General features: G+C 35.6%; 1 protein-coding gene across 1 annotated transcript in view; it reads left to right on the plus strand.

The window, feature by feature from the left end:
• Positions 1-19,829, plus strand: part of DDR2 (discoidin domain receptor tyrosine kinase 2) — a 164,693-nt gene extending 144,864 nt beyond the window's left edge. The window contains 11 exon segments of the mRNA XM_079136522.1: positions 2,432-2,476; positions 2,478-2,505; positions 2,508-2,567; positions 2,570-2,599; positions 2,602-2,640; positions 4,193-4,416; positions 5,713-5,840; positions 7,802-7,993; positions 8,284-8,518; positions 12,142-12,291; positions 13,289-19,829. Of these exon segments, the coding sequence (XP_078992648.1) occupies positions 2,432-2,476; positions 2,478-2,505; positions 2,508-2,567; positions 2,570-2,599; positions 2,602-2,640; positions 4,193-4,416; positions 5,713-5,840; positions 7,802-7,993; positions 8,284-8,518; positions 12,142-12,291; positions 13,289-13,423 (1,266 nt within the window). The 3' untranslated portion in view covers positions 13,424-19,829.
• Positions 19,830-20,228: the final 399 nt, after the last annotated feature.

Genomic DNA, 20,228 nt, shown 5'->3' on the forward strand with positions numbered 1-20,228 from the left:
TGGCTTGGGTGGGATGCAGGCATATCTATCTATCTATCTATCTATCTATCTATCTATCTATCTATCTATCTATCTATCTATCTATCATCTATATGTATCTATCATCTATATCTATCTGTCATTTATCATCTATCTATATCTATTTCTTATTTTTTTATTTAACAAGTAATTTTGATGCATATACAAAGTTGAAGATCATTCTTCTAAAGCTTAGCTAGAATTTCTGATAATATTGTTGAAATTCCTTCTTTTCTCTTTTTGTTTGCTTGCTTGTTTGTTTTTGGAGAGAGTGGGAAAGTGAGAGAAAGTGAGTAGAAAAGCATCCAGCCTCATTAATATCCAAATCAAGTTTTTTAAAATTCTACTCCCATTTATTTATATATTTGAACATTATGATTATGTGTTCCCTTGAGTCCCTCCTCTTTCTATTTAGGTCAAATGATCTAAATAATTTTTTTATTACATTTATCTACTACTTTATAGTCTGCAAGATTTTTCCTCATGTATTATTTTATATGAACCTCTGAATAATGGTGAGATAGACATAGTGGTTATCTTAAACTTTTTCTCTGATGAGAAAATGTGATGTGCCCAAGGTCATGCAGTTGGTATACTGTCTTCCATGCTCTTTTCAATTGCAAATATTGAAGTATGTTGCCATCTTTCTTTCAAATTACATTTATCATAGATGAAATATCTATAACTTTTCTTGGCTTCCTAGACCAGATATTAACTCAATGGACACTGCTTCAAAGTGTCTGATTCTCTTGGGCCTGCTGCCAACCTCCTTAGGCCATGGACACCTTATTTGGGCAATGAGTTCTTAGTGGACATGGACCAATAGTGGGTCATAGAAACTCTGGTTGTGAGGCTTTGAACTGCCTTATCATGAGAAGGGGACAGGAAGGAGGGCACTGTTTGATTGATCTCTGTGTTCATGTATATTCTAGAGGAGGACAAGTTTCATTATGAGAATGGGCTTATTCTCCAAAACTCTTTGAATGTAGACAGGAGAAAGGAGTTCAGACCCAAGAGAGGAGCAACCCAGAAAGGTCTCCTGCAATCCTTCTGACCTGTTTTACATTTGGGTTCTTGAAATGGTTGAGGTTTACTTTAAGATTTTTGGCAGGAATAGTCATGGAAAGTGAAGGTCCCCTTCCTTCCTACAAGGATCTTCTCTACTATTAGTCTGAAACACTTTACCTAAATTAAAGCCTGATGTCAATAAAGAAGATTTAAACCTGAAAGGAAGAATTCACAGAGAGCTCACCAATTTGTGTGATGTGTTTTAAGGCATCTGTGAGATGATATCAAGATCTTTGCTCTTTTAAAATGTGGGAATACACAAGCTTTCTAAACAAGGATTCCAGCATGAAGGGAGCAAAGTGTGGTGCTGTCGAAGAGACTGGAGGATGTTAGACAACTTAGATTCCTTACTGAATGATCGGTTAGCACTGCCTTTTATTCTCTACTCTGGAAGATCTTTTTTCTTTTTATTTAAGTCAGAATATCCACACTTCTCTGGGTCTTTCTTCTGAGGCCTATTGGAATGTCTTCATGAGCTGAGAAAGGAATGTTGGATTGAAGACTCTCCAGATAAAAGGGAGAGCAAAAATTCTGTCCTTGAATATTTAACTTGGTCCTTCAAGAAATTCTTCCTACCTCAGTGCACTCAGAATAAGAGAATTCAAGATGCTCTAGAATGACACCCTGATCTAAGTTTCTCCATTGAGCACCCAAGTGCTCAATGTTTTTGGAGTGAAGCATTTTACATATTTAAATCTAAATAGCTATATCAATTCAGATGCTAGCTAGCATTATCCTTTTGATGGAATGGGCTGGTTACTTTAAATGATATGTTATAGCAATTAGTTATTTGGTTCTTTTTCTTTCTGTATTAGATATAATTAGTCTTAATATCCTTAAACACCTGGGGCTTTCCTATCCCATTTTGTAGATATTTTAATTTTGGTTAGTAAATTTAAGGGGATAGGGGGTGTATCCTAACCTACAGTGCTAGGTGATGAGGTGAACTATTAATTCATCATGTTACAGCTCTTCTAATGTTACCCAGAATTTAACTTATGTTTACCCAGAATCAAAGTAGTTACAAGGTAATCCAGGAAAAATCTTATTTAAAAGAATCTCTTTAAGAATGAGAAAATCTTTGGTTACTTATAGCTTCTGATTTCATTGTGTAAACAATGGTTAGAAGTGCTTTAGTGAAAGTTAATGAATGTTAACAGCAACAGAAGTCTAGTTTGAGAGAAATGAAGGATTTTCAAAGTTTCTATGACACAACATTTGTGGAATCCAGACTGCATCCTGTCACAGTTTAGCATGAGTAAACTGAATGGAAGAAATGGGTTTAGAAGGAGAGGAAGTGATAATACCCTTGTGCCATATGATCTTCTCTGTACTTTTCTTTCAGGCCTCCCGGAGGATGCTGGATGATGAAATGACTGTCAGTCTTTCCGCTGCCAAGCGAGTCTAGCATGTTCAACAATACCGCAGCTCATCACCAAGTGAACAGAGTCCATACTCGACTTACGATCGCATCTTTCCTCTTCGCCTGACTATCAGGAGCCATCCAGAATGATACGAAGCTCCCAGAATTTGCTCCAGGGGAGGAGGAGTCAGGTGAGGATGAAATAGTGAGCAGAGGATTGAGGAAGAAGTCTTGACACACGTTATGTAGGTATAACACTCTGCTCCTAGCTAATTGGATCTTTTTGGTCCATGCTAGCTTCTGAGAAATCCACATTCTCTTTTTAGATTTGATTTGCTGCTGCTCTTAGAAAATAAGAGATGTTACTAAGGTGTTAACACTGAAAGAAACTAATCAGTCTAACTAGTTTAACTTGCTCATTTTATATATGAAGAATGTGAGAAGGGCCAGATAGGGCATTCCTGTAACATAAAACTTCATTAAGGATAAATTCAGGATTTTAATTTCACCTGGAGAAAAGAAAAATGATAAGTGAAGCTAAAGAAATTCTGAATTTCAGCTTGGTGCAAAGGCACACACCTGAAATCCCAGGGACTCAGTAGTCTGAGGGAGAATCACAGGTTTGAAACTTACCGAGGCCCTAAGCAACTTGGTGAAACCCTGTCTTAAAATAAAAAATAAAAGGGGCTGGGGATGTGGTTCATAGTTAAGTGGCCCTGGTTTCAATACCCAGTATGAAAGAAAAAAATCCTGAATTTCCCAGTTTTATAGCTATCTGGATAATTAAATTATCCAATTTTTGTTGATTTATCTTTGGTCAACATTTATTAAATTAATACAAGATTTTGTATTATTTAACATCTTGCCTTTTATCAATAAAAACATTGAATAAAGTAAAAATAGTGCTAGTTGATTCAAATTCCAGTGCCTTTTTAAAAGTGCTGCAGAGTGACTTCAAGGGGATGCTAGGGTCATCTCTGAAACTCAGAGCTGCTTTTCTAACCCCATTCTGCAGAAGAGGACTTGTGGTGTTTAGTAGAGAGGTACTCAGCCTGAGCCATTTGTGGAGGCAGACAGGACTAAATTGGAGAGCATAGGCATTTTAGGGAACAAACCTGAAGGAATTTTGTGAAAAGAAGAAAGGAAACTAACATCTATTTTATCACTTAATGGATAGAAAACATTGAAATAGCATAATGAATTCATGTAATTTCATAGACATAGTAAGATTAAGGAATGTAAATGAATTTATTTTCTAGGCTAAGCTGAAGTAATTTACCTGAAGTCTAAAATGTTATCCACCTCATATTTTAGTTTTTTAAAAAAGTTAAGGTGTGTCGTAAACAAAATTATATTAATTTAATTATATTTTTAATCCCTAAAATAGGCTCCTACAACAATTAAAGTGTTTTAAGGTTAAGGAAATATGCTATTAAATCTTTAATCTTTAATACTTCCATCCTGATATAGTTTGAGTCTTGTTATAGCTTTTCTTGGTTACAAGATTAACCAAAGAAATTGTAAATAATCATGTATTATGGGGAGAAGCATGTGAAACAAAATGGTGGTCTACATTCTGAAACTCACAAGAAAGAGTTTCTAGGGAAAGCAAAAGTGCTCTCCAAGTAAGAATGTCATGAAGAAGGTTAAGCTGTCATAGATGCATGTTCTAGATCTCCTCTTGGATTTTCTTTCTTAAAGGGATCTCCAAAGATGCCTTTTGGAATGCCTTTCTCTTCCCAGGCTGCAGTGGCATTGTGAAGCCAGTTCAAACCAGTGGACCGGAGGGTGTGCCCCACTATGCAGAGGCTGATATAGTGAATCTCCAGGGCGTGACTGGAGGCAATACCTACTCAGTACCTGCCGTCACCATGGACCTGCTCTCCGGAAAAGATGTGGCTGTGGAAGAATTCCCCAGGAAACTCTTAACTTTCAAGGAAAAGTTGGGAGAAGGCCAGTTTGGGGAGGTGAGTTGATCCTTTGTGCGAGGCCTCTAGTCCTTGGTGGCTCAGAGGAAGTAAGTGAATAACCATGGCCAGTATAACAAGTGTCCCTTCCAGAAGTGAATGCACAACTGAAAGTCTTCTCTACTTGGTTTTCTTTGAGTTGTCCTCTGGATGACTAGTAATTAGGTCAACCTCATCTTTGTCAGGCAACTGAACTCCAATTTCTATACAGGAGTTCTTAAGGCAGGCATGTCATTAGACTTCAGATATCCTGAAAAACATTCAACACTTTCAAAAAATGTTTATAATAGGTTACAGAGGGTGGGGTTCATGAAATGTGATCATCTTTTATAAACCATCCAGGAACACCCTGCTGCTGAATGGTTTTTTTTTTTTTCTCTTTGTTTTTGCCATTTAAAATGGGAGTTACATATAAAGTGGTCAAAACCAACCTCACCCCAACTGTTGGTCCCAGAATTAGCCACTAGGGAATGAATCACCAACTAAGATAAGGAGGAGTTCTCAACTGTCGTCAGAGTGATGTGTGTAATATTAAACATTTCACTCTTGCATCAGGCACATGAACCTTCTGAGAACTCAAAGAAATGTTTTAAGTTGTAATAGGACCTCTTCAACATTGTCATCTAAACCTCAAATACCTGGCTTTATATAAATATGTTATTAGTTTTCAGTTTGGGTCAGATGTTTTTCCCTTGGTTAGGACTGGTGTTGGAGGAGGTAGAGGAGCCCATTGTATCTGTTTATGGTGTTTATATGTACTCATTCTGTCTCATGAGTTGAAAAACCATGCTGATTATAATGTTATTAAAACTCAGAAATTTTGCAATACTAAACCCCATACTTAGGGATTATTTTAGAAAATTGACTTATATTTTATAGGATCTAGTAACTAAATTTTCTCAAAACCAAGTTCAAGCATTTATATGGAATGATTTTTTTTTTTCTTGTTTTAACTTATTCTTTGTAGTTATACATGGCAGTAGAATGTATTTTGACATATATTTTATAGTGGAACTATGGTGTAATGAAATCCTAAGTTATAGATTCATGCATTCCCTTATTCAATGTATATTTCTTTTATAAGACAGTAACATATCATATTAGTTAGGTACTTTACCATTGTTTTTACTTTTAGCAATTATTTGAATCAAAGATATGTTATATATACCTTCTTATCATTCTTTTGATTATTTTACCTGAGTGTAAGAGTTAGTTTATCTCCAGGAAATGCCAGCAAGAGTACTGAGACATCTTCAGGAGAAATGATGATGCTGAGACTAGATGACTTTTGTCTAGGTTCATCTCTGTGAAGTGGAGGGAATGGAAAAATTCAAAGACAAAGATTTTGCCCTAGATGTCAGTGCCAACCAGCCTGTCCTGGTGGCTGTGAAAATGCTCCGAGCAGATGCCAACAAGAATGCCAGGTCTGTGGTCTGCATTTTGAATTTTCCTTTATTTATTTCATCTTTTAGACCAGGAATATTTCTGGAAACTTCTGAGCACTTTTTTTTTCTTTTGAGAAAGAAAAAGTTTGGTGAACTCACTCATGTTTCCATTATTATGCTTATTATTCTAAATCCTCATCTTCTCCATCTCTCTCAAACTTAAACATACATTTTCATTATATTTGTCACATATTTACTTCCTAACGCCCTTTGCACAGTACCATACTTCCCAATATACAGCAGTCTAGATGTATACTTCTTCAATCATTACACGGACTCCTGAATTCATTACCTCCTACCACACTTCACAATCATACACATCTTTCTTGCTAAGCTTTTTACATTCTCTTCCACATCTCTATTTACTTTCTCATTCTTTCTTTCTCTTTTATGCTCCTTTTCTTCTATGTCCAGCAGCTCCACAAATGAGAAGCTGCCTCTAGTTGGAAAAGTACCCATGAAACTCAAAGCAAAAGAATTCACAGTCCTTTAGCAGTTTTTCAAACCGCTAATAATCTCTTGGATCCTTTACTTCATAAATTGCAATTTTCAGTCATACTCCATTGAAAGTCTTTCAATTACAATAATTGTGAATTAATCCTCCCCCAGAGAGGCATGCTGATTGAAAGCATATTTGTGTCTTAGAAAAATCTGCACATCTGGTTAATATATGCATTTGAGTTGCCTTGATTCTTATCACTGATATTTATAGTGAGAGAAAGTTTATTATTCCTATTCCCCAAATTTAAATTCTAAAAATGGTGATAAATTTCATTAAGTCTTGAAGTTAACAGGGTATGGGATCAAGAAGAGAGAAAGGTGAGAGAATGGAACTGTGGAAGTTTTCATATTTTAGCTGAGAATTTCAGTCTTAAGGATATTAGTGTGAATGAAAAGTGACAGTTTTTGGTCCCATGGAGAGATGGAGTATTCTTCATATTAATCTTATCACATGAGTGGAAAAAGTGATAAGGAGAAAAAACATAGAATATAATAAAATCTTTTCCATTGTTTTGTTTGGTGAGGTTTGCCTTGCCTCCACTGTGCTCAGTGTACTTACCAGTGGTGAATGGTCTAGACTCTGGGCCCTTACAGGTCTTGGACACCCCTGATTTGAGATTAATGGGAAAATGAAGAGGGAAGATATTGAATTAGGACCATATTGTTTCCAAGGGTTAATATTGACACAGCCATGACTTTCAGAAGAGAATTCCTATACAACTTACAGGAGACTTATAAATTGATTTGCTCCAGTAGTTTTAGGAATATGGGCTTGTGGCTTCACCAAAGTAAATGTTGTTACTTTATAACTTAAGAATGACTGTCATTATGTACTCAAATAATTATACTCTTGGCTAGGTGAGTACTTCTTTTGACATGACCCAATTTACCACCATGGCCTTTAAAGAATTCTGAACTATGTTACTGAATGTATGTTGTGACTGACTGTGGGAATAGACTATATTAACAAAAACTAGCAAGAGAAAATAAAGAATTATGAGATAAACCAGAAGGTGGTTATCCACTTTATGAAAACTTTCACTTTATTAATAGTGTGATTCTGTGGTTTTTTGAAAAGGCAAATGATTTCCAGTGAAAAGTTTTATTTTTCAGAGTAGTTTTATGCAGCATATATTTGATTTAGTAAATATTGACCAGTTTCTACATGACAAGCATTTTGTTAAATGCTAGTGATGCAAATGTGAATAAATCATAAATCTTGTTTTCAAAAACATTATAATTGAATGAGGGTCTATTGTAGTCCAGGAGATGGAGAATGAAACAGTTCTTGGTGCCAATTTCTCTGTCCTATCAAAGATTTTCCAAAGGCAAATGAGCCTTAGTGTAATGGGTAGGAATAGACTTTGAAGTGCATACTTCCCCCTCTTCATTCTGATACTGGCAACCTCTGGATTTATCTATGTCTGTGTCCTCCTAAGGAATGATTTTCTTAAGGAGATAAAGATCATGTCCCGGCTCAAGGATGCAAACATCATTCGTCTCTTAGCTGTGTGTATCACTGATGACCCTCTTTGCATGATCACGGAGTACATGGAGAATGGAGACCTCAATCAGTTTCTTTCCCGCCATGAGCCCCCTAGTTCTTGCTCCAGCAATGTACCCACTGTCAGGTAAATGAACCAGGTCTTCTATCTCTTCCCTGGTCATGAGAGTAACTTGGAGTATTAAAATGGGGAGCAGTGAGCTTTAAAGTTTAACATTATTCTGGGATGGTGAGGGACTATTATGCAGGGAATAAAAGAGCAGTTGACCCTTTGGAAGAATGCAAAGGGATTCTTTAACAATGGAGAAGGATGTTGAAGTTTAAATACTTGGTTTGTTGATATCAACTTTAGGATGAGTACCCTATCTAATTTCCTGTATTCATAGGATATTTTTTCTTTTCTTGTATATTCCTCAGTTATGCCAACCTGAAGTTTATGGCTACACAAATTGCCTCTGGCATGAAGTACCTTTCCTCTCTTAATTTTGTCCACCGAGATCTGGCTACACGAAACTGCTTAGTGGGTAAGAACTATACCATCAAGATAGCTGACTTTGGAATGAGCAGAAACCTATACAGTGGTGACTACTACCGGATCCAGGGCCGAGCAGTGCTCCCTATCCGCTGGATGTCTTGGGAGAGCATCTTGCTGGTGAGTTCCTGGCATTTGTAAGCCCCACCCTAGGGTAGAGACAAATCAGAGACAGCAGAAGTCAAGCTTCATAGGAGCTTGCTTTATATTTTCTCTGACTGGAGATGATCTTACTTGTGTACTAATTGCTTTTTCCTTTTATTTATTTATTTATTTATTTATTTATTTATTTATTTATTTATTTTACAGAATGCATTTTGATTCATTGTACACAAATGGGGTACAACTTTTCATTTCTATGGTTGTTCACAATGTAGATTTATGCATGTAATCGTATATGTACATAGGGTAATGCTGTCTGTCTCATTCCACCATCTTTCATACCCCCACCTCCTCCCTCTCATTTCCCTCTATGTAATCTAAAGTTCCTCCATTCTTCTCTAACCCCTTATCCCTCTACCCCCATAATGTATCATCATCCACTTATCAGGGAAAACATTTGGCCTTTGGTTTTTTGGTATTGACTTATTTTTCTTAGCATGATATTCTCCAATTCCATACATTTCTCTGCAAATGCCACAATATTATTATTCTTTATGGCTGAATAATATTCCATTGTGTGTATATACCACAGTTTCTTTAACCATTCATCTGTTGAAGGGCATCTGGGTTAGTTTCACAATCTGGCTATTGTGAATTGTGCTGCATTGATGTGACTGCATTACTATAGTATGCAGATTTTAAGTCCTTTGGGTATAAACCAAGGAGTGGGAGAACTGGGTCAAAAGGTGAGTCCATTCCAAGAAATAGGGAAAGCAATCATGAGCTTAATCTGGAAGAATAAGAGATCTTGAATAGCCAAAGCAATTCGGAGCAGAAAGAGTAAAGTAGGAGGTATCACCAGACCTTAAACTATACTACAGAGCAATAGTAACAAAAATGGCATGGTATTGGCACCAAAATAGACAGGCAGACCAATGGTACAGAATAGAAGACCAATGGTACAGAATAGAGACAAATCCACAAAAATACAGTTACCTCATACTAGACAAAGGAGCCAAAAACATACAATGGAGAAAAGATAGCCTGTTCAACAAATGGTACTGGCAAAACTGGAAATCCATATGTAGTAAAATGAAATTAAACTTCTATCTCTCACCCTGCACAAAACTCAACTCAAAATGGATGAAGGACTTAGGAATTAGAGACCCTGTACCAAATAGAAGAAAAAGTAGGCCTGAATCTTCATCATGTTGGTTTAGGACCAGACTTCCTTAACAAGACTCCCAAAGCACAAGAAATCAAAGCAAGAATCAATACATGGGATGGAGTCAAGCTAAAAAGCTTTTTCTCAGCAAAGGATACAATCAAAAGAACCTACAGAGTGGGAGAAAATCTTTTCCACATGCATGTCAGATAGAGCACTAATCTCCAAAATTTATAAAGAACTTACAAAACTTTACACCAAAAATACAAAGAACCAATCAATAAATGGGCCAAGGAACTGCACAGACACTTTACAGAAGAAGATATATAGGTGATTAATAAAAAAGTGTTTAACATCTCTAGCAATTAGAGAAATGCAAATCAAAACAACTCCAAGATTTCATCTCACTCCAATTAGAATGGATAGTATCAAGAACACAAGCAATAATAGATGTTGACATGAATTTTGGGAAAAAGGCACACTTTTATATTGCTGATAGAGTTGCAAATTGTTGCAGCCACTCTGGAAAGTATGGAGATTCCTCAGAAAACTTGGAATGGACCCCACCTTTTTTTTTTTTTTTTTTTTTTTTTTTTTTTTGCGGTACTGGGGATCAAACTCAGGGCCTTGTGCTTGCGAGGCAAGCACTCTACCAGCTGAGCTATCTCCCCAGCCCGGACCCACTTTTTGACCTAGTTACCCACTCCTTGGTTTCTACCCAAAGGACTTCAATTAGTATACTACAGTAATGCAGCCACATAAATGTTTACAGCAGCTCAATTCATAATACCAAATTATTATTATTATTCAATACTTGCCTATTTCTTGTAAAAAGTAACATACTCTAGGAAAGAATGGTAAAAAGTATAATGTGGGATTTAGTATTATATTTTTTCTACACTTTCCACCTCCTCATTGGTCTTAGTGTATTAAAAAATCTTACCATGTAAAGAAATGTTAATCACGCAAAGAATTTTTATTCTATGTTAACTTTATAAACATGTTGCTCATTAATTATTTAGATTGATCTCTATATTTTTATTTTTATGATCTTTACCATTTACTTTTTAAGTTTATCATTCTTTGTGTACTACATTTTACTTAATTTCTGGTGTTCTCCATCATGAATGAAAGTCTTTTTCTAATGCCTCTCTTGGAGATGTTTTATGATCATGAATATCTAAGAGTTAGTTTTATAAGCATTTAGCTGATTTAAAGGATTATTAGACTATAAACGTTTACTTCCTACAATACTGTACATATGTAATTTTGTCTTTTGTAGTACTGCAGAGAAAAGTCTGAGGTCAATTTGGTTTTATTTGTAGCTAATCTGCTTATTTACAGATCATCCTTTTATAAGATTCAAAAATTAGTTTTGAAATGAAAAAAATATATAGTTATCTCCTTCCCTTCATCAATTAATGTTTTGATATATTTCCTTTGAGGATTTTTTCATATGTGTGTATTTCTCTATGTGCATTTCTGTGTAAAATTTATATTATGTAATTGGAATGATGCCAAGTCATTCAACTCTATCTTAGCACATTATTAGCATGTCCAATATCATTAAATATTCTTTAAAACATTTTTAGTGACTGCACAATTTCTATTGTAGGGATATGTTCTGTAATTTAATAATATCTTTATAATTTGATTTCTAAGTTCTTTTCAACTTCTTGCTATTAAGTGTGATCCTGTGATACATACAACTTTTCAAAAGTCTATGATCTTTTTCTTTTCTATGTGTGAATCATTATATTTTACCTAATTCTAATGTAACTAGTAATTGCTCTATCTATGGTGTTAAAAAATAAGACTGAAATAGAGCCTTGGTTCAAATTTCAATTTCTCCCATACTAATGTTCTTATTAACTATGGTAATTTAGTAAACTTCTCCTGTCTCATTTTTCTGACCTAAATATATCTTCTACTTCACTGTGCGGTTGTCTTATTGAATAGAAAATGTTTGAGTATTTACTACATGTAAATTACATCTGAATCTCAGTACTATCAAGTGATAGTCTTTTTTTCAAGACTGTGACTATCACTGAAGTTGGGAAGAAAGAGTTTTGGATTCAGGGACTTACTCCAGACACTTCAACCAGATTCCTCTATCTCTAACATAAAAATGGTTGACTTTCCTTTATAATTTTGACTTTCCTAGGGACCTTCTCCCAAGGCTACCCTAGGGCAAAGTTGAACCTCTGACACTCAGTTGGGGATGGATGCTTTGTGACCATATTTCTTTCAGCTCCTGGGTCTCCTCTGTAAGAGAAACAGAACTAAGCTGAGATCATGAAGATGAGAGAACGATTTGCCTTTTGACAACTTCACATTTTTATTTCTAGAACCTCTGTGCAGATCTTGGCAGTTTCAGTATTTCTTGCCCTTGGATGGGGAGATTCCAGATTATGAAAATATAACCTGCTCTTGTTTTCTTGGGTTATTCTGATTTTCCCTTGTTTGACTTCAACAGGGCAAATTCACTACAGCAAGTGATGTGTGGGCCTTTGGGGTGACTCTGTGGGAGACTTTCACCTTTTGCCAGGAGCAGCCCTATTCCCAGCTGTCAGATGAACAGGTTATTGAGAATACTGGAGAGTTCTTCCGAGACCAGGGGAGGCAGGTAAGAGTATTTAGGGATGAATGGATGAGGACTTGGGTGCTTTCTTTGGTTGAGTCAGTTTTTGATATTCCTATGAGATCTGTAATTTAAAGCTTGCTAGTAGCTAGAGCATCACACTTCCCTAAAGGAACCTGGCTACAGCACACTGTAGGATTAGAGCATCTCTAGCAGGAAAATTGGGGAAAGCTTTTCCAAAAAAAAAAAAAAGAAGTGAATCTTCTGTTGTTTAAATTGACCCTTGCAAATAATAAAGGAATGATACGAATGATGCATAATGCATGTTGAAAATGAGAAAGGGAACCTGAAATTTAAATTTGTCTTAATATCCTATAGATATTTTTTAGGAGAGGGATCTAAATTACCTTGGTTATGAGACATTTCTCCTGTAGATTTTATTTTATTTATTTTTATCATCATCTGTTTAAAAAGGTCCACTATTTTTACCTTCATCAATGCTAGTGGTGCACAAAATACACATTTTTGACTATCGGTGGTCATGGAGTAAAAGCCAGCATTTGACTGAAGTCAGGCCAAAATCAAATAGTAAGCACATTTATAAGCTGAGTAAGCACATTTATAAGCATCCAAATGTAAATTTTTGATAAAAATTTTCTAAATTTAATGGAGTAAACATAACTTCTTTGATTTGTATTTTATTACATTTTACTGTTAAATTGCTATTTAAATTCCTATTTAAATTTCAGTATTCTAATTTTAAAAGTTTAAAAAATTGTTTTTATTTAACATGATAGGAAAGTGAATTTTGACATATTATACAGACATGGAGTGTAACTTATTCTAATTAGGATTCCATTCTTGTGGTTGTACATGATGTAGAGTTTATATGGTTCACAGTGAGTAGGGACACCCATTTCAGTTATCGAGCTCAAGAAAGTGGGCAAGGGGGATGACCAAACTATGACGGAACCAGTGTTCATTTTCTTTCCTCATCTTAATATTTCTCTTTCTTTCTTCTTTTAAATTTTTGTTTTCAAAGATTTACCTCCCTCAACCAGCCATTTGCCCTGATTCTGTGTATAAGCTTATGCTCAGCTGTTGGAGAAGAGATACAAAGCACCGTCCATCGTTCCAAGAAATCCACCTTTTGCTCCTTCAACAAGGGGACGAGTGATGTCATCAATGCCTGACAGCATTTAACGGCTCAGTTTCTTTGCAAGACCTACCACTCAACCATACCTAAGCCACTCCATCTGGACAATTTAATGGAACTGAGAGACAGACACAGGCTTTTTGCTTTGTTCTCTCTCTGTCCATCACCTCCCCCATGCCACTCCTTTACTCCCTACCACTGACTCATATATATCTTTTTTTTTTTTTTTTTTTTTTTTTTTTTTTTTTTTTTTTTACATTAAAGAACTACAAAAGAGAAAGAAGAAAACCTAGGGCAGATAAAATCTAGTAAAAAAAATCTTGATATACCAAAGAGTTAGATAACAAAGGCTAGAAAAGTACATATTCAGATAATTTATAAAGGTTAAATATGCTTATGTTTATAAATGTGCAGATTCTTCAATATTTTTCATGTTACCTTTTATAAATTATCTTCAGAAATAAAAAAAATTGAAGAATACTAATGTCTTGGGAAACATGAGATTAGGCTTAGGGAAAACATGTAGTAACCACGGAGAATCAGAGGACTTGACATATAACAACTTATCACAGATGGTTTTTGATTTGGCTTCTGGACATGTCCCATTCTCTGATTTCCCTGTTCTATCAAAGTGAATGATGCATTCTGAAATGGCCCTAGATTCTTGGAATGGGTATTTTCTTCACTGATGGGCAGGGGTCATGGTTGAAATGCATATATAAAGTAACAGGGGATTTGGATAGGAAAGAATGTCTGTTGTAGGGGAACAGTTATTTTTTTAAAAGTATCTTCTGCATGGAAGTATACTTGATTAGATAATAGCCATTATCTAAGGAGTTCTATGAAGAACAGATAACAGGTATGCTATTTAATATTCACTTATGAGGGTCCTTTTCTTTGTCTTGTTCAGAAATTTTCATGTGTGTGTTTTGGTGGGCATCAATTTTTTAATTAGTAAAGGCTGGTGTTTTAATATCTTGATGATAGACCCTTTGGTTCATTATACAAGTTTCTGTTAATGGGTAACATCTCTGGATGTGTGGACTGGAGACTGAATTTCTTAGCTATGAATACCTAAAGTCCATGTATAACAGGAAATAGATGTGTTCTGAATGCCCCCAAAAGGTTCACCCAGAACCAATGAAGGGACATTAAAGGGAAACTGAATTCTATTCTAAAAAGGATAAATACAGCCAGTCAAGACATACAAGAATGAATGGGCTACCTCCAGAGATGGGGAGTCCTTTGTCTTTTGCAGAGGATCAGGTATAGACTAAAGAACTATGCAAGAAGTTGAAGGTTTTCAAATAAAGGAAGAGAGCTATATTAGACGATATTTAATGTTTTTCTAACCCTAAGAGTCCTTGATTTCAGAGTTGTATAGGATGACCATCCACTGCTACTGCTTCATTTTCATCTTCTTGTCAACAAGATGGTATAGCCAGCAGAAAAACAAGAGGCTCCGATTCTCAGAATTCATGGAAATGGGTATACTGTTGAGTAGGACTCTCCTTAGAGAAGATTCTAAGCTTTGACACTTAATAAATTTTCATATTCAGCAGGAAAACTAGAAAAGGGGACCCTTAATTCCCACTGAGAAAAAATAAGAGAAGATACAGAAGTAGCTTCCAAAGGTGACAAGAAATAGTCTTGACCACTTGGGTCTCTTTCTGTTGCCTCCATGGTCTGCCTTCTCATAGTCTCTTAGGAACTTCAGTGTTTTTCCATTTAGCTTTCAACATTGCTCCAGCCCCTGCATGAATATAAATCTAAGTCCCCACCTTTCATTTGCAGGTAATCTCCTGACTATAGCAAATGCCCTTTCCCCATGGTTGTTCTAAGACTGGTGTTCAGTCGCTTTCATGACAAACTTTGGTTTAAGAGTCAGGAGAACGTTTGCTTGACCATCTTTTGCTTCAAGTCAAGTGTGCCTTCTTGTTTTTCTGAATTTTGTTTCCTTATCTGTAAAGTGAGGAATTTGAATTAGATGGTATTGAAGTGCTTACTGGATAACTGCTTCTATAACTGATGTGGATTCAGTAATCTAGTCATTTCCTGTTCTGGAAAATGGGGTTGGTAGAAGAGATCTTGGGAGAAGTTACTGTAATAGTAGTAACAATGGCACCTGCATCTGTATACTGCTTTAGTGATACCATTTCTATATTTATCTTCTTTGAGATGTACAGGGCCAGACATGTTTTCTAATGAAATCTGCCACCCTCTGATCTCAAGGAAAGTGTTAGCTTCCTTAGAAATAAAAGGACTTGAATCAGAACATACAGTCTATTCTTTATCTACATTCCTCTGGTTAGGCTACCTCCAGACTATTTCCCCTTCCATTGCCTAACATCTCTCTGCTTATGACTCTTTAGGATTCTGCCTCAATTCACTGTATTCCACATTCCCATACAGTAAAATTTAAAATGAAATTAAAATTATGGATTTCCCTGACCTTGAGTTATGGAAGTAACCTGTTTTAGGTGGCTGCCAAATATGTATTATCATATACAAGTATCCTTTTCTGGATGAAAAGGACCATTCTCATAGTCTAAGAAAATTGTACTATAGATATAGTATGGCATTAAGAAATGGTACTATAGACATAGGTTTAACTTCTACTCATACCTGTAGAGTTTAGCAGCACAAATCTGAAGTGACATAAAAGAATACATGGTAAAGACTTAGTACATAGCCTTAGTATGTATATTAAAAAGCAGCTCAAATCCAAATGAAGCTAGGATTTGGAAAAGAAACAGGGAAAATAAGAAAGTAAAGGACCTTCTTCTCTTTGCTGTAAATTATCCTCTTTGTGATGTATGTAAACTATTTTGTTGAGGTTGTGTTTTTAAATACTCAGATCTTAATTTATACTTGTGCTGGTTAATGTGCTGATAGCTAGGTCAAAATCTTGATGTACTGTCCAGACACATATATGATTAGTTCACAAATGTTTACTGAAGTGAAAAGAGGTATTCAATGGGGTGAAGCTGTGGAAAGATCACTTATGAGTGTTCAAGAATGTATAAATTATCCTCTTCATGATGTATGTAAACTATTTTATGTTGAGGTTGTTTTTAGATAGTCAGATCTTAATTTATACTTGTGCTAGTTAATGTGCTGATAGCTAGGTCAAAATCTTGATGTACTGTCCAGATGCATATATGATTAGTTCACAAGTGTTTACTAAAGTGAAAAGAAGTATCCAGGGGGAGTAAGCTACGGAAAGATCACTTATGAGTGTTCAAGAATGTATAACAAAGAGAGAGGTATGTAAGTGGGACAAAAAAATGAATAATGAATGTGTATATGACTGGGCAGGGAGAATGAGGAGGGTTAGGAAAGAGAGTGGCAATGGGACAGAGGCAAAAAAAAAAAAAAAAAAAAAAAAAAAAAGAGGCAATGAGAGTGCATGGGAGACATGGAAAGGGGCAGGTCAAACAAGGTAGAATTGGTCCTAAAGGGAACTGATGGAATCCACTCTGAAGCATGAGAGCAAAGATTTGAAAAGAGATCTGAGAAAAGGTAGAAAGTAAGTGTCTTAAAAAGAACAGAAAAATATGGATGGTTAAAGAAGAAATACTGGATGATAGAGATTATAAAATATTAAAAATGAAAAGGCAGGTGCAGTAATGGAAATGGAAGTTGTTGTTACTGGTTTTTTAAAGGGATGTAGGGATGTCCTCCATAGATCTAAAAACACATTACTATCACGGAATGATCCTTTAATTTCAGAGTCAGGGGTGAGGGAGGGAGTTTGAGCCCCTATGTGTTCTAGAACACTTTAAGTACTGGTGAGAAGTCAACTCTCTGCCTGAACTGGACATGAATTTCCAAGTGTTACTTTGGACATGAAGACCTAGACATGGGGAGCTAATGGTAGTTCCTAAATCTTTGTGTTCCCTTCTCTTGCTTTTGTTAATGAAATCCGTTTTCAAGGATGCCCACCATTGCTGGGCCCAGAATGGCCACCATCAACTGGAAAGAATAGGCATAAGTTAGATAAAACTAAAACTCATGTGGTGGCCACACAATGAGTTATGTATCATGTTAGAAATGTGTTTTTCTAGTCCCGTCTAGGCTTCCCACAAGAAAGCTGTGATGTGGGGCTAGGCCATGTGTTTTGAGTAAAGTAGAATAAGAGGGGAGTGACTGAAGGAGGGAAAAAGGAAGATGTTCCAAAAAAATATACTAAAACAACAGCATCTGTTCTCCTCAGAACAAAAAAAAAAAAAAGATGAAAATAAAAATAATTACAATGTATAGCTATTATGTTTCTGATCCTAAGTTGAATTCATAAACCTGGTTTCCATCTTAGTCTTGTCTGTCCTATTTCTGTTCTTTGTCAGTGCATGTGGTAAGTCCCTAATGTTTCTGGAAGATGCAGATCCTGATCTACTCTGGGAAATACTTCTGGACTGAAATTTCACATTTTTATAGAGACAGATGAATGTCTTTACCACTTGGTAAAAATTTTGGAGTGCTGAATTAAGGGGAAAAGAGACAGGGGTAGTTAATGGTGATTTGATTTCTGGCATTTTTGAGTCATCTGTTGCAGTTAGATACAGATGGTGGCAGAAGACTAATGAGTAATTGTTTAGTTGCTGGCTCCTTTTTGAAAACTTTTTTATTTTGAAATGACTCTCAAGAAGTTTGAAAATGAAGGATAGAGTGACCTTACCCTAGATCTAGTTTCCCCAACTGATAATATTTTACATAGCCCATTTTCAACCACAGAAACTATAGTCCCTTTGAACCATTTTCAAAATCAGAAAACTGACATTGGTGTACTCCCCCTAACTAAATCGCAGATTTTATTTAGATTTCACCAGTTTTACAAATATATTCCTTTAGCTACTAAATTATTTTAACTCTTGATAATTTGTAACCTGTCCTTGCTTGGATGTATTAGGAAAGACTCTATCTGGATACATTCATAGAAAATTCAAGAGAATCTAACAAATTAACACGTTCATTTTTTGTTGAACAATATCCTCCCTCTCCCGTTTCTAAATTTTACTATTAGTTTTACAATCAAAAAATGTCTTAGAAGGATTAGATAATACCAAAGTAAGATCCATCCATCCACAGATTGTTGGGTATAGAGACCCAGGTATGGAAGGAAGTTCTGAATGGTTCTTGCAGTTTCTACAGGTGTGTAGGGTTTTTATCAAAGAAGGGAATTTTCAAGTAAATCAGTATTTTGGTCAAGAGTTAGGTGGCACTTAATGACACCATGGATAACTTGTGGAAAGAATATAATATAATGTGTGATAAAAACTGATTTTGGAGTAGCAGAGAAACTGCATTTGCTTAAATATCTATTCTTAATTGAAATAACAACATTGAGAGAAATTGCAACTGTTTCTGTGGATTACAACTTTTGAGTTTCATGATTGCCATTTTTAAGCTGCCCGATTTAAGGGTCACAAGACTGTAACAGTGTGTGTCTTGTAAAATTCCTAGCATACCGTGAACACTTGATAAATATTTTCCAAATGTTGTTTTTTGAATGAATAAAAGATGGAGGGAAAAACCCTGTCATCTAGTATAACCAGGATGAATTTAATGAGAATTGCTTTGCTGTAAGAGGGCTTATTTTCAAATAAGAAAAGAGGAAATATTGCTCATACTTATACCAGGTAAAATATATCCTCCATTTGCATACTTGGTAAGAGTGAAATTGATCTATGGAAATGCTTCATTCTTTGAGGTAATTAGATAGTAGTGCAAGGTAGTTCTCAACACTGTAGCAGATTAAAAGCAGGAACCAAACTCTGGCTCCAAACCCAGCTCATTTGAAACAAGCTATTCTCCTGTAGACACTTTGTCTCTTTACAGGTGAAGGAATCTGAGTCCCAAGCTAGCCTTTGCTCAGCCACAACTACATTCGCATGTCAAGGAAGAATTTGAAAAGAAAAAAAAAAAAAAAAAAAAAAAAAAAATGAAAACAAAACAAAACTTAAGGCAAAGTATGTTGGGATGAGACGAGATAATTTACTTTCACCATAAAATTGTTTTCTTAAGAAGAGGTTTGGAAATAACTGAAAGTTGGGAGAACTATTGCACATACACCAAGAGTCTGTAAGCTAGCCTAATAGTTCTTTATTGTTCATGATATCCTGTTCTTTCCCCCTGTTGTCTGGTAACTTTTTTTGGAGGACTGAATTTCTGCAGTGATGATGAGGAAACATCTGGGCATTATTCTGCAGGCTTTGGAGGATAATGTGTCTCACTGAGGGGTAAACAGCAAATGGATTTAATTTCTGCTTAAAACTATTATAGTCATTCTAAAATAGAATAAGTAAAAATTCTCTGTTTTAGAAAGAAACATGATACCAATTGTATATTTTCTTTTCTTTATTTATTCTCTGTAAGTCTGTCAGACGATAGACTGTAAATAACAATGATTAAAGAGTCATGATACTGATGGGTCCTTATTTCTGTGTAACATTACCACTTCTGGGCTTTCTTATCCTTATTCTTTAAATCAGTTTTGGAGAAGTAATGGGACATGGGGACAGAGAAAGGGAAGTTATATGGTGTGGCTGTCTCTTGCTGAGGTTGTCTGTCATAGGGTTAATTTAGATAGGCTTCTAACACCTTAGTTGAATGTTTAATGGAAGAAAAACATTCTGGTCTCTGACATATCAGAGACTGTGATTTTATGTTCTCAGGTTAATTGTTCCAGTTCTGGGGAATCCAGTCTAGAGGTAATTGTGAATCCTTTATTGTTGTTGTTACAGAGTTGTCTTGTTTGATATATACAAATCCCTGCTAAATCCAGATATGGTCTTAGACTGCCCATGACACACAAACCAACAAAATT

The sequence above is a fragment of the Sciurus vulgaris genome, assembly GCF_902686455.1.
Source record: "Sciurus vulgaris genome assembly, chromosome: 1".
NCBI classification, from domain to species: domain Eukaryota; kingdom Metazoa; phylum Chordata; class Mammalia; order Rodentia; family Sciuridae; genus Sciurus; species Sciurus vulgaris.